At 39.3% G+C, this 15323-nt stretch overlaps 1 protein-coding gene across 1 annotated transcript; it reads right to left on the reverse strand.

The window, feature by feature from the left end:
• Nucleotides 1-12606: 12606 nt before the first annotated feature.
• Nucleotides 12607-14746, reverse strand: LOC121635162 (glycoprotein hormone beta-5-like; the record flags this gene model as incomplete). The annotated part of the gene is made up of 2 exons (XM_041978247.1): nucleotides 12607-12914; nucleotides 14489-14746. Coding segments are annotated over 2 exons (450 nt in total), but the record flags the coding sequence as incomplete, so codon positions are not given.
• Between the last annotated feature and the right edge of the window lie 577 nt (nucleotides 14747-15323).

Below are 15323 nucleotides of genomic sequence, written 5' to 3' on the forward strand. Positions count from 1 at the left end.
ATGATGAGGTAGACATGAAGAAGAATTGAGACGCAGATGAAGAGAAAATACATGAAGAAGAATTGAGAACAAACAAAAAGGAGTTCATGAAGAAAAATTGAGAAGCAGATGAAGAGTAAGAAATGAAGACAAACTGAGACACAGATGAAGAGGAAGACATGGAAGAGAACCGAGAAACAGACAAAGAGGGACACATGAAGGAGAATCGAGAATAGATGAAGAGAAAGTCATAAATTATCGACCAATAGAAGGACCAGATAGACAAGCAGACGAGAGGAAGACATGATGAAGAATCGAGAAACAGCTGAATGTGGAACACATGAAAAAGTATTGAGATGCAGATGAAAAGAAAATACATGAAGAAGAATCCAGAGCAGACCGAAATTTATGAAGAAGAATTGAAAAGCACAGGAAGAGGAAGACTTGAAGAATTGAGACGTAGATGAAGAGAAGACATGAAGAGGAATCGAGAACAGATGAAGTGAAAGTCATGAAGAAGAATCGAGAAGCAGATGAAGAACAAGACATAGCAGCACACGGAGGACCAGATGGAGAAGGAGATAGAAAGGAAGACATGAAGAAGAATCAAGAAACAGTGGAAGATGAAGACATGATGATGACTCAAGATAAGATAAATGAAAGTCATGAAGAAGAAACAACAATCAGACAAAAAGAAAGGCATGATGAAAGATCGAGAAACAGTCAAAAGCAAAACATAGCAGCAGATGGGGGACCAGATGGGGAAGAATATGCAAAGCAACCCATAAAGAAGAATCACGAAATAGATGAAGAGAAAGTCCTGATGAAGAATCGAGAAGTAGACAAAGAGTAAGACATGAACAATAATCGAGAACCAGATGAAGAGGAAGATATGAAGAAGAATTGAGATGCAGATGAAGAGGAAATACAAAGAACAAAGTCAGAAACTTAGAGGATTTGCAAAAACGAAAGCACTCCGAATCCGCATTTGATGTGATGAAAAACAAATTCAATCCAGTGCAGATAAAAAATGAGGACATTGATAATAAACTCAATTGATGATAAACTCAGAAACTCCCAAGAGGATTTCCAAGAACTAAAGCAGTCCAACTCCGGAATCGATGTGATGAAAAACAAAATAATCCAAGTTCTTGCAATTCCTCTTGTACTTACAACCAGAAGAAACAGAAGTTACTATTAGATAAAAAAGAAAAGTTACAGTCAAATGAAAAAGAAGAGTTAGTGAGATGAAAAATAAAAGTTACTGTCAGATGAAAAACAAGAGTTACAATGAGATGAAAAAGAAGATTTACAGTCGGATGAAAAAGAAGAGTTACAGTTAATGAAGAAGACTTTCAAGTAAACTTAAAGTTTATGTCATTTCAACTCACATAATTCAATTATACCAGTTGTTTAATTAATGACTATTAGTTGTTTGAACTTAATACTCTGAGTTACCCTCAAAGCAGCATCAAGCCAGGTATTTATTACTTTATTACTTTTAATATTTTATACCTGCTTTCAGCTTGGAAACAGAAGTTATAGAGTTTTGTGTGTGTTTGTGTGTGTGTGTGTGTGTGTGTGTGTGTGTGTGTGTGTGTGTGTGTGTGTGTGTGTGTGTGTGTGTGTGTGTGTGTTTGTGTGTGCGCGACTGAAAGATCATAAGGAGTGTTTTTAACTTGTAGGTAATTCAGTTTTGATGTGTAAAGACTTGTTTTATTTGTATTTAAATTTCTTAATCTTGTAAAGCACTTTGTTTTGCTTTTGGTATGAAAAGAGCTTTATAAATAAAGTTTGATTTGATTTAAAAAGATTACAGTGAGCTTCTACTTAAATGTTCAAAAACATGTATTTTACAAATTTCTCAACTTACTGCTTGTTAACTTGATGAATAAGAATATTTTAACCACACATTAAATACCAGTTGCACTGAAAAGTCCAGCCAACTAACTTCAAATTTGTTGAAACAAATTCTGCTAAACAGATCAGTTGAGACGATCATATTTTATCATGAAAGGGTTTAGTAACAGTGCCTCTAAATCCTGAGGCTGCTGAAACTTCACATTATTGCAGTTATCATTATAAAACCCAGTATATGCTACCTAAAACCAGACTGTCTAAGCAGATAACAGTTGAAACCATCACTTTTCAGTTGGTTTAACAAAACTGGTCAATACAAGTGCGTAAAATCCTGAGCCTGATCTCTAAAATGTTTTCAGATGAATAAAACAAAACCAAAATAGACTCATTGTCACAGTGTATAGCTGGCACTGAGATTTCCCAGCCGTCCCTGAAGGCATTCTCCCTCCAGCACAGCTCTGATTGCTGATGCGCTCCACCTGCGCTTTAAATACCAGTGGTTGACAACTCTTCCCTGCCGGATCGTCTTGGTTTAACCCTGCACGTTTCCAGCCCTGATCTCCTGCCTGCCAAACCTGTGTTCTGATCTTTGACCTGTTTTTGACCTGTATATCCTGACTCTGCCTGCCCCCCGTCTGGTAACTCTGTCTGTCGTTTGATTCTGCTGGTACTCTGACCCTTGGACTGTCCCCAGGATTTGGATTTGGATTACGGAACCTGTCTCTCTCACTTCTGGAAAATCTGGAGGATTTACCTGGATCTTTCCGGAGGTTTTATCCAGTGTGGATATTCAGCTCTTGTCACTATCAGACCCAACTAACTGTTTTTGGTTCAGCAGTTTCCACAGCCCCAGCGGAGCCCCATTGCTGCCTTCTTGGTTCCTGACAACCTCCCGGCCGGCTTCCATCCCCTCTGCTGGTACGTGAGCAAATTATCTTACACATTCCCGCCTGATCACGCTTTATCTGACCTTGGTTCTCCTACCCTCTCAGGCTAGTGGACTGCGAGACAAGACTCGGCTCCCCTGGATATACTCTCATCTTTACAATAAAAACCTTTTATCACCCAATCATCAGTTCTGACAATTATTGTGGTCCAGTTTGCTGAATCGTGACACTCATTGTACTCTATTACAACAATGTGAGTAATGAGTAAGAAAATGCACCAGCTTCCAACAGTCAGGCCCTATTCCACTGAAAAGATGGAACTTTCTGAGGCCTGTATTGTCTGAAAATATTCAAGGAAAGTCTTTTGTCCCAACTTAACACAAAGTTTCCTGCATTTTAACATCACAAGTCTGTATTGACCTGTCAATACCATCATCTCTCATAATCAGTCCGATATAAAGAAATGTAAGATCAGTCTTTTCTCTAGCAATCTCAAAATGAAAACCCTGAGAGGAGAGGGATGTTTTTCATAGTACATAAGATCAGCACAAAACTCAAGGTTTTAGTGTATTGAAAAGAACAGTGAATAAAATTCTTACAGGAACTCTCCAGATGAGGAACTGAAATGGAGGGAACTTAGCAAATGTTACAGTTTGTATCTCAGGATTCGGTTTCTCAATCCATGTACTCGAGCTGAGGTCTGGTCTGGTTTGATCTTCATCACCACTCTCTGGAGAAACTCAAAGGAATACTTCATGGCATCTGGATGCTTGAGATTGACACAGTAGATGACACCCATAAGCCTGGCAAAGCTATGTGCCACATCTTTAATGTTGTGAAGCACAATGGTCTCCTCCACCTCAACTGCCACATCAAAGACCTCGTGTGGAACGGCACCCAGTTCACCACCTTCACAGCCTTCAGTTTCAGAAGACCAAGCTGCATCCTCTTCATGGCTTCACCCAGAATCTCAACATGAGCCTTAAAAAAAAGAATAAATAATTTAAGATCATTTTTCTGTACAAGCACAGGATGCCATTACTCTAAGGCAGATATATTACAAGTTGCTTGATGCTATTGTGAGGTTTAACGTCTTGTATGTCCTGACTCTTTAAGGCATAGTTCAGTTTTTTGAGGTTTTTTATGATGTAGCTCTGTTCAGTCAGTGTATTACCTGATAGAGAGCAGACAGCACACTTCCAGTTTGTGGAAGCAGAGCACAGAGACAGGATGATACAATCTGCTGTGCCTGTTGTATACTGTATTACACCAAAGATCAGGAAGATAAAGCTCTGAAAATATCCTCAATATTAGGGGATTAGGGCCATCTTAGGTACCTCACAATCTGATTTCAATTCAGGATGGTGCCATTTGATTATTAAAGAATTATCACGATTTTTAATGCATCTTTTTTTCTCTATTGAAGGTTTTCTTCCCAGTCTGTGGCTACCTTTATACTATTTTATACCCCATTCAGTATCCATGAAGTAACCAAACAAATTTATCTCTACTCTCTCACTCAAATTAAATTAAATGATCCAACAGCCTATAAGGATCTGCACAATGACTCATTAGTTTAAGTCAGGTGTGCTGGAGCAGGGAAATGTTGAAAATTTCTGACTCTATGACACGCAGAAGCATTATAGTCTACTTTGACCTGAAAATAGAGAAAATACACACTTAGTATAAATATTCAGTGTAAACTATTTGGATCACTCAGCCGCACACACCTGTTCTTAGAGGTTTTACAAAAAAAAAAAAAAAGACTGGTCCTGACTGCAGGCAACAGTTGACCAAGTCAGATTTTTTTTCTTGTGAGCATGTGTGTTTGAATGACTGAATCAAATAACAGACACAGATATTAATACTCTAAACTTAAACTCTAGAAACGCCTGGACAAAACAAATGCATTTAACTTCTAAACAGTACAGAAAAAATACAAAATATCACTGACAAAAATTTAACAGACTTAAAGTTAAAGTACTTTTAAGTACTTTAACTAGGAGCTCCAGCTATTCTACAACATGTTACAGGACTTTTAACTTTCTACATGTTTTTGTCCACACTCTTCATTAACAGGCATTAATATCTGATATATAAAATATGATAAAACAGGACGGGATCAGCTAGTGGAAACTTTGCATGTTTCACTTTCAGTCTGCTCATGGAGCAGAGATGATAACGTCCTGCTCTGTCTGCAGCTGTGAGCGGTTTTAGATGGAATAGAGGCCTACGGCAGCTCCCGCTGCTCACTGAGAGGAGTCAGCTATACAGTGGTCCCTCGCCATATCGCGATTCATCTTGTGCGATCTCGCTGTTTCGCGGATTGATTTTGTATGCAGCACTGCATATTTAAGTATATGTAAATCCTATTTGAACCATGCTATGTCCCAATTTTACTGTCAGAATTGCCCACTGTGCTTTGTTTCGTATTTGAGTCAGTAAACATCAACGCTCTGTGCTTTGTTTCTTGATTGGCCAAAGGACTCTGTCCAGAGTCAGTCTACTTCGTGTCCTGTGTTCTTTAACTGTGTTACATATCGATTCCTGATCGCTATGAACTTTAGCAAGTTGCACAAGAGTGGGACCCCTTGATGTTCCGCTCATTACGGTTCTCCAATGTCATCGAAAGTGGCATGTCGGTGTATAAGAAAATTATCGACCAGAAAAAAAGGAGTGCCAGCAAATTCCCATAACTATGCTCTCCACTCTGAAAATGACAACACCCGGGCCTTCTGTGAAAAATGATGTTACAGACAAGGGTGGGGACACAGCACCAGCAGAGAAGCTGTAATATATATTATGGGGTGAGTAAGTATTAAGAAATTCATATTGTTAAATATATGTATGTTTTTGAGAGTGTATAAAATGTGTGAGAATGGTGAAACTGTTTATTACAGTTTAGGAAATGTCTATAAACACTCCAAGGAGGGATAATTAGGCCTTAACATGCATTTGAATTGTGAAAAACTAATAAGGTCGTCATTTCGCAGCTTTAATTTATCGTGGGGTGTTTTCAGAACGTAACCCCCACAATAAACAAGGGACCACTATACACGCTTTCACGTCAGTGAGGCAAAAGTACTGAGCAACGTAAATTTTAAAACATAATACCCTGGGAGGGAGACAGACTGAGTGTATACGGGTAAGCAACGTTTCACCTCCCTAAGCTTTAATCGTTGGGATGGTGGCCGAAAGATTGTTTGGTACAGTTCCTCACATCATCATTTTTTACACTTTTTTTACTTTATATTTTTAATTTCGTTAGTTGAGCCAGTTGGAAATAATTACATATACTATACTAATATACTATATACTACTATACTAATGTGTTAATACTAGTTGAATGATACTAGTGATTCTGTGCAAGTAACACAGTAACATCTAACTGTACAGATGTGGAATAACTCAACAAATTCTTGGCTAAATTAGCAAGATCAGTACTAATATGTATGTTTTCCAATTTCTTACTTTAACCTAATCTAAAAAACATTGTTATAATCGTGACAGTTTTTAAATTATTGTTAACTCTAATTCCTAGAGTGAATTGTTTGTGCTGGTAATTTGTGATCTTACGATCTGATCGGTGTACTAAGTTGGTTACTTACATTGTAGTCAAAAACAGGCTGATTCTCAACTCTCTGCTGATGCAGGAAAATGTTTTTCCTTCCTAGAAAATCCATGAGTGTCGCAATGATTTTCCAAAATCGTTGGTGAAAAAGCTCTGAAACAAAGCAAGTGCTTTCTCTTGGTCTGGTGTCTGACTGAAATGGAACTCTGTACTATAGAACACACGGTCATATGCTCTTGGAATGTTCCGTTGCCATAGAGAATTATGATGTCATTTAAACATGCAAATTAGATTTTCCCTTTGATATTAAGAAAAAGGAATTCTTGTTACTCAAATTAATTAATTTTTTATACTTTTTTAACACAGAACTAAATGTAACACCAAGTGCTTTACAGAGTTCAAATTTAAGAATTATGTAAAATACGACTGATGAGATCATTAACTATATTCTTAGAACAATATTCTTAGCAATAATTATAAAATAAAGATGCAAACCCATGAGCCAAATAACACTAACTTTAGGCTACTGAAACTTTTGTGTCCATGTAAAAATGTGCTGAAAACGGGGTCATCGTTAGACTTAAATGATAGTCTGAATTGAGGACAGGCTGATTAGATAAACCATGAATGAATGAAGTTTCCACCTGGATCCCCAGCCATTGATCCAGGAGTATTAGTTAATTATAGACCTATATCCAACCTCCCCTTAAAGTCTAAAATTCTTGAGAAAATAGGTTCAACTCAACTATGTTCTCATTTGAGTAGAAACAATCTGAAGAGTTTCAGTCGGGATTTAGCTCAGCCCGAAAGGGTGACATGAGCCCTGTTGAATTCTGGGCTTTACCTGGTCAAGGATTCATGTGTTCATTGATTTGGGAATAATCAGGAGACCAGATTTCCAGGACCACCACACAGAAACCTTTCTTGTCACAAAACTATCTTATCACCTAAAACAGTTTCATTACCATGGTGCATGCTTCATCCACACTGAAACTCTTAAGACAAACACTTGCTTCCTAATTCACCTGCTAGCTCATACAAGATATGTTTTCAAGGCCTTTGGGGATAAATGGGCGATAATAATAGCTCTGCAGTTGGTACGAAGCTAAGAGTATCAACATGGGGCTGGTAAAGCAATGATTCCATTACAATCACGTTAAAGGCCTGCATTACATAACTAGAAGACTTGGTTAAGCACAGAAGTGACAATGAGGGTATCAACAAAACTGGACAAGGCTCCAATCTGCCATAAGAGTCTGACAATCCACATAATACTGACTGTGTCCTCCTTATGCTCCCAAAAGAGCTTTGACTAGTCCGCTTATTCTTATATGCTGCTGCGCCAGCTCGTTGGTTCAAATCCCAGACGAGCAGCTGAATTACAGCTGTTCACCATAGAAAGTAGATGCGGATTGTAAACAGTTCAGGTGGTTTTAATACATTTATCCAGAGCACCGTTCAATCATAGAAACATCTGCAGTATAATATAATCATCTCACCAACCGTCTCCATGGTGATCACATCTGTCATAAAACCACCAGATGTGATGATTGAAGTAAAACATCTAACATTGATGAAGGAATTGATAAAACTGATGATCTGGATAAAAACACATTTGTTCCTTTATCATTGAAATGTGATTGCAGCAGTGATAAATATCCTACAGCAGCTTCACCCAAAGTAAACACTTTTTTCAACTGATGTTCCAAAGTCCAGTAAATGACAAGATCTGTGAGTGATGAATGAGACTTCTTTAGAGAGGTAATGGGCTGGGCATTTCGGTGACATATGAGTGACCAAATCACACTTTATATAAAGTAACAGCTTTTTATGCGAAGCTGGAGGCCAAGCAGACATCCAGCCTGCTTGTGCATGGCTGCTGCAGGCCCACCTGACCTCCAGCTTGACCGCCAGCAGTTCTCCGTGTGTGCTGGAGACCCAACAGAGCTCTATCAGCTGTGCTATGCCTGTGTGTGCCTGCTGCAGGGGACCCCTTTGTGGGTCCCGGACCCCAGGTTGGGAACCACTGCTTTACCTGAAAAGGTCATCACTCACTGAGATGGCAGTGCTGACCAGAGAACCAGTAATCTCCTGGCCTTCAATGACTTGTTTCTGTAAAACAGAGTCTAAGTAACTTGTATTAACAACCCACTTTTAAACAGTTGACGTGTGATTGCAGTTTACCTGAGACACTTTTCTGGCCATGGCGACATTCGGCTCTGCAGCTGCAACATGTGAACCACCAAGTCTTGGTTTGGTAAACTGAAAAGTAATAACTGTGTAATGAGAGGCTGTTTACTGAACTAAATATATTTATAGTAAATTTAGGAGCATTAACAACTAAACTAATACCATGGACAAACTCTGTGGTGGTCGCTGCTTGTGGCCTTCAGCTCCCTGTACTGGTCCCAGTGCAGCAGACTGGGCAGCAGCTGCAGCTGAAGCCTGCGACGTCGGAGCCGCCTGGGATGCAGGAGCAGCTGTTCCATGACAAAGTAGATATATCACTGGTCACTTTGTGAGGTGATATTTCTACTATACTACAAAACTACTGTGTTAGGCCTCTTACCATCTAGATGAAGAATCCACACACACACCTCCTCACACTACCAAACAAGGACTTCTGCTGCATCATTGGACATGTCTCAATCTAAAAAGAACAATGCCCCAAAAAACAGTTTATGTTGTTGCATTTGGTACCAAAAGAACTGTAAAAGTAAAGACCTGTTAAATAGACACAAACCCTCTGATCCAGCTCATCCCACCTCTTCTTCTGGCTGCTGGCCTGTTGGCCTCACCTGCAGGCCATGACCCTGTGGTGGTGAAGCTCCTCAGGCGGCCATCCAGACAGTGTCTGGCATCGCCTTGTGGGACTTTCATGCCTTTGGTTAAAGTTAAATTAAATTAAATGGTAACAACATCAGAGATTATCAAGCTTATACTAAAAATAAAATATGACAATAATAATTAGGCATTGTGCTCAATGAAAAGACCTAATTTCTATAATGAATATATAAAATAATATAAAATATTATGTACAGCCACTTAATCTGATCACCTCTAGGCTGGTTCATCAGATCTGGGATCTGCAATCAGTGAAATGATGTTTTATGATAATCAGCTCTGTCAAACAGGCCGGCTGTCAATCATCAGCTGGCATAATAACGTTACTAAAACTGGCTTTTATCTGGTCTGTAGTGTATTTTTAAGCTTGTGTGGCCTTCAGCTCCCTGTTTTGTTCCAGTACAGCAGAGCAGTTCAGTTTTTAGCTGCTCTGCTGCTGTCTTGGCCAGGACACCTTGGAAAACATATTTTAATGTCAGTGAGGCTTTTCTGGTTAAATAAAAATAAAATTAAAATAAATTGTTCTTGTATTTTGTTTATTTTTTCCCAAGTTTGTTTTATATGTTCAGCGTTTTGGTCCGTGGTTGCTGTCAAAGTGCTTTATAAACAAAGTTAGCTTGGCTACCTGACAGAACTACCACACTGACCTGGAGCAAGGACATCGGTTATAGGATGACTCCCCTTTTTCCACATTATTAAAAACAAACTAATTAAAAAAGAAAAACGTGATAGTTAATACCAGTGACTGTATATATAAATAGTTAAGCCCCATGAAGTGATTCATTTTTAAGGGCTAAAAAAGTCAAGGATGAGAAAAAAAGGACATGACTGTGAAATCAACGCCGTGTCGTAACGTCGGTGTAATTGTAGAAGAAATTTGACATATTATCCCTTATTGCTTCATATATTTCCATTACTTCTTCCATTATATACATTTATTCATTTATACATTGATTGTTCCATATTACACATAGTAGATTTTTACTCATCATGCTTTAGTTCACTTTTAAGGTTTATTCTCTTCAAATACATTTGCTCTGTTAAAAGTTCACTACGAGGGTAAGATGACCTTTATCTGGTCCTTCCTCAGAACCTTGGTAATGTGGTGCAGTCTGGTTCTTGTGCAGACACAACTATGGCTGGACTCCTCCAAGACAGCACAGGTTGTCTGTGGTGCCAGTCCTGAGATTTACGTGCTCACCCAAGGTCTTGAGGAAGGGAGGATTCTTTCAAAAGAAATGTATAATTTTTTGTTTTTCTCCTGCTTCCTCAGAGCCTCTTCTGACTCCATGCGAGTCAGATGACGCTCTCCTTGCTGCAAGTATTTGTCCTTTCATTTTCCTAAATAAACTTTGTTACACTTTCTCTCAACCAGACTAATTCATTTTTCTACAACACAGTACAGGTAGGATGCTGGATGGCTGTTGGTTCAGTACCGTGACCCTACTCTCGTGTGAATTATCGAGGCTCGGCGAGATCTTTGCATGTAACTGGTTTCCTGTGTTGTCTCCGTCCAAAATCAGCTTCTCTTGCCGAGATGATGTCAAACTCAAATGTTTTCATGCACCAGTGTGGATTACATTTGTCTATAAAGTCGTATTTCCGCTCACATTAGCAGTAAATGCTAAGACCTCTGGCACTCGTATTAGCAACTAATGTTAACAGGCGCCATCAAGTTCCACAACAGGAAGTGATGTTGTGATGGGTTAATATAACACAGGCATACCCCCCAACCATATTTTCTACCTTCTTAAGATGGAGTAATTCATAAGGTGATTTCATTTTAAAAGAGGTAAAATGGTTAAAAACAGTAACAAGGTTTGCAATAAATAGTAAAACATAATAGTAAATTTACGAGTTAAATATAGTTAAGAACATGCTAATTTCATATTTCCTTTATAAGGATGCTGTCATTTTGTTCATTTTTTTTAACCCTAACCCTAACCCTATTTTTTTTTTTTTTTGATGAACGGGTGAGCAGCTCATAAACCTTAAATCCTGCTCTAGGAACAATTGGTTCACCTACCACTAGAGGGAATTACGGAGCTGTTTCCTCATTTCAATAAACCCACTGCATGAGGGAAGCAGTATTAATCACTCGCGTGATTTTTTCTTCCCTAATTCAGGGGTATAACAATGTCACCACACGTATGTACTCTGAAATTAATCTGACATGATCATTTAAAGTCACATTTCCTCTACAACAAGTTTACACGTCCTCCTTTTTTATAAAAACATAAACAGTCTGATGCTATTGATCTGTTTTACATGACGACATGTCATAGCTGCTCCGTGATGTCCATGGCAGTAAGCACACACACGTGCACACACACACAGGTTTCCGTCAGAGGACAGAGTGCATTCGTCGGAAAACACCAGCTGAAAATAAGACAAAAATAAGAGTTTCCTAAAGTCTCTCAGCAGGTGAAGATGGAAGCAACTTGCTCCAGTCAGGAGGAGATGGAGGATTTCTCCTGCTCCGGTGTTACGCACATTCATTACTCAGGTTTAAAAAGACTTCTGTAGAAGAAAAGTATCAACTCAAAGTTTTTACCTAAGTAAAAGTGTAAAAGTACTGGTTTAAAAATACTTAAAGTATAAAAGTAAAAGTAATGCCAGGGTGAAAAAATACCATTAAAGATAAAAACTTAAACTGTGGCACATGGGCCTACAGTGCACTCCCCCACCTCCCCAAATAACATTTTTCTAAAGGTCGTAACGTCTATAATGTTACATCAAAATGTTAATATAGAAAAAGCTGGGATGCACTAAACTTTTTCAGCCACATAGATGCTCATGAAAAACACATTAGAAAGAAAAGTTTCTTAGTAAAGAGTTTGTGTTGTCTTATTAACTGAAAGTAACTCAGATGTAAAGAAACTACTTTTTGGTTGATCTTTTATCACAGGAAGGACTGATGCACTTTCCTGTAGTTCTGGTTCCCTCTCAGTTCTGCAGCTCCTCAGAATCATGTGACTACGTGGCGGATTACATCAACCTTTTCCTCCTAAATAGTGATCATTTCAAGCACTCGGGGGAAAAACAGATTAACGCGGCAACATTTAAAATGCTCAGTTTTTGCTTTATTTATAAAGAAATTATACAAACAAAGGTGGTTAGATCTTTAAAACTGTGAAGTGAAGCAAGTTTAATGAACTCTCACAACTGCACATTCAGCATATAAACTCTGCAGATTAAGATTACACAGAGAACATCGCAGGGACAATGATCATCAATTACATAACATGACCTCCATGTGGAAAACAATCTAAATTTAAAACTAATTAATTTGTTATAGAAATGTCCCATTTTAATACTTTTCATACACTGATATTTGAATTAAAATGTTCACAGCCATAATAATAAATGTGAAATGGACAGATAACTGTTTTCCCCTTGTTTCACGTTCTAAGATAATCAGAAAGATCAGGAATCTGATTTATTTCATTTATTAAAGATATGAAATTCAACTTTCTGAAGACACGTGGCTTTAAACTGATTTATTTGGCTGGTACTGAGCCAAACAAGAACATGGCTCTAAATTGTGGTAAATAGTAAATAAAGCTAAATGTACCCTCTCTTCACACAGATGTTATGCATTCAGTGGTGCTTGTCAGACAGACCCCACAGTCACATCTCAGGGCCACAGGATAGGTGTAGGTGGGGTCCACATGGGGCTGGCAGTTGGGTAGTTTCACAGTGACCAGACGAGTCCTGTTGTAGGTACAAACCTGCTGGTAGGACTCGATGAACGGAGGCTCAAGGACCGGTTTCTGGGAATAAAAATAACATCTTTTGAAGAGGGAGAGTGAACAGAAGAGAAAAGTAGAGATTGAAGAGAAGAAGGAGACAAAGATGCACCAGATAGAAAACAGCAACTAAACAACCAAAAGCCAAAGACAAAAACTTGACAATCAGCTGATACACCGGAAAAGAAACTTAAAGAAAACATCCTACAGCCTCTGTAGAGCAGAGAATCATCAGGAGCACCTAGAGGAAGACAAACTGAGAAAAACATGACTGTAGGTATCAGCGAGTAAAGCTGCAGGACAACACAGTGACTGTTTAAGCATGCATGTTAGTGAGAGAGAAAGATATCAGGAATGAGCTGTGTTTAATGATGAGTGCAATCATGCAACGATGCCTCCTACAAGGATCAGAAGCAGAGAAGGACTCAGGAAACCAGCAGCCACCACTGAGTATAAAACACTGACCTCACCTCAGGGAAACTAAATGTTTTACTCTTTTGTCTCCTGATTCTGGGACCTTAGCTGGAACTTTTCTGTGTAGTTTCCATGATCTCCATGTGCCTGTGTGGGTTCTCTCCAGATTTTCTGGTTTCCCTTTATGCATATTGGTTTACTTGGTAATTCCAAACTGGCTATCAGATTAAATAAACTTCAAATGGAAATTAATCCACTTTATTGCACATTTAACATTTTATGGATTATTTTGTTCCGCTTGTTTTAGTGACCAGTTACATGACTAACCTTCATTTTCTTATCAAATATTTTTTTCATGGGAATTTCTGGCCCACCTGCAAAGTCACTGGTAACTGTTAATGTATTCCTGTATGTATTTTATCTAATTTTGTTGCTGCTTTAAGAGAGTTTATTCTGAATTCAATTCTAAGAGGAAGCAAAAATGTAAATCTTGAAGCTAATCTGTGCCTCCCTCCCTGAGTCTCTGGACCCACTTTAGTTCACTTATCAGCCAAACAGATCCACGGACGGTGTCCCAGGTACCGCACACCACCCTCACCCACCTGGACAACGGGACACAGGGGACTATATAAGGATGTTGTTCATTGACTTTAGTTCAGCTTTCAACACTATAGTCCCCACCACACTCCACTCCAAGCTCCCTCAGTGTCCTCAGCCCTCTGCTCTTTTCCCCGTACACTCATGACTGTGTAGCCATGGACAGCTCCATCACCATAGTAAAGTTCACGGACGACGCTGTGGTGGTTGGTTGCATCAACAACAATGATGAGCGGGCGTGTACAGGGGAGCTGGAGAAAGCAGAGGAACTACACCCCTCTGAGTATTAATGGGACTCTGGTGGAGAGGGTGTGCAGTTTCAAGTGGTGGGTGTGCACATCACCGAGGATCTTTCCTGGACTCTGCACATAGACAGCCAGGTGAAGAAGACGAGGCAGCGCCTTTTTCACCTCAGACAACTGAGGAAGTTCAGAGTCTGAAAATCATGAGGATGTTCTACACTGGAGTGGTGGAGAGTGTTCTGACTGGTAACATCACCCAGTGGTACGGGAACAGTACTGGTCGTGACTGGAGGGCCCTGCAGAGGCTGCTGAGGTCAGCAGAGCAAATGCCTCCCTTCTCCTCACCTCCCAGGTCTCACAGCGCCCCCAGCAGGCATCGGTGGTGATGTGCAGGCTGCCGCATCCGGGCTTCCTGGCCAGAAAAGTAAACTCCCGAACTGCACAACCAATGAAACGCCGCAGGTTTACTGCTGACACATGATTACGGGAATCTGGCTGCAGAGACATCCAGAGCAGGAAGCAGCTGAGCATCAGTCCAGACCTCCTGTGGGATGAAGAGGAGTGGAGATGAAGGAGAAAATGTGTTACATTAATGTCTTCAGGTCAAATATCAAACGTTTACAATATGTTGTTTTTAAAACAATAAAAGGAAAATGCATCTTTTAACTCAACAGAGTTTTCTAAAGGAACTTAAGATTAATATTGGTTTACATTTTTGGTAACTTGGCCAAGAATCAGTTAGATAGTAAACAAAAGTGTCAGAGGTAATACAACAATGAATCCTTACTGCAGAGCTTCTTCAGTGTAAATGTTTTCCTGGTTGTTACTTGTGTTAAATCAGCAAAAATCATCTGTACCTTGCTACATTATTTTCTGTATCACTCACCCAGGTTGCTTTTTCCTTAGGAGGGTCATCTCAGCTGTGACTCACGTTGCTGTTTGATTAAAAATAAAAAAAATAATCTGACAACACTATAAGAAGTAGTTGAAGTTTCTGTCTAATTAGCAGCCACTGATAATTTTTAATTCTCAGATGTTAGAGTTTGTTCCAAAGCTACTCTCTTGCTGTGTGTTCCTCAGTCCTGAACTAACTGCTGATGGATCTGACGGTGCAAGCCAGGACTTTTTATCATTTCATGTCATGACAGCCAATAGCTTAAGTCCTCACCTCACTCCTCCT

This window comes from Melanotaenia boesemani, chromosome 24 (genome assembly GCF_017639745.1).
Source record: "Melanotaenia boesemani isolate fMelBoe1 chromosome 24, fMelBoe1.pri, whole genome shotgun sequence".
Taxonomy (NCBI): Eukaryota; Metazoa; Chordata; class Actinopteri; order Atheriniformes; family Melanotaeniidae; genus Melanotaenia; species Melanotaenia boesemani.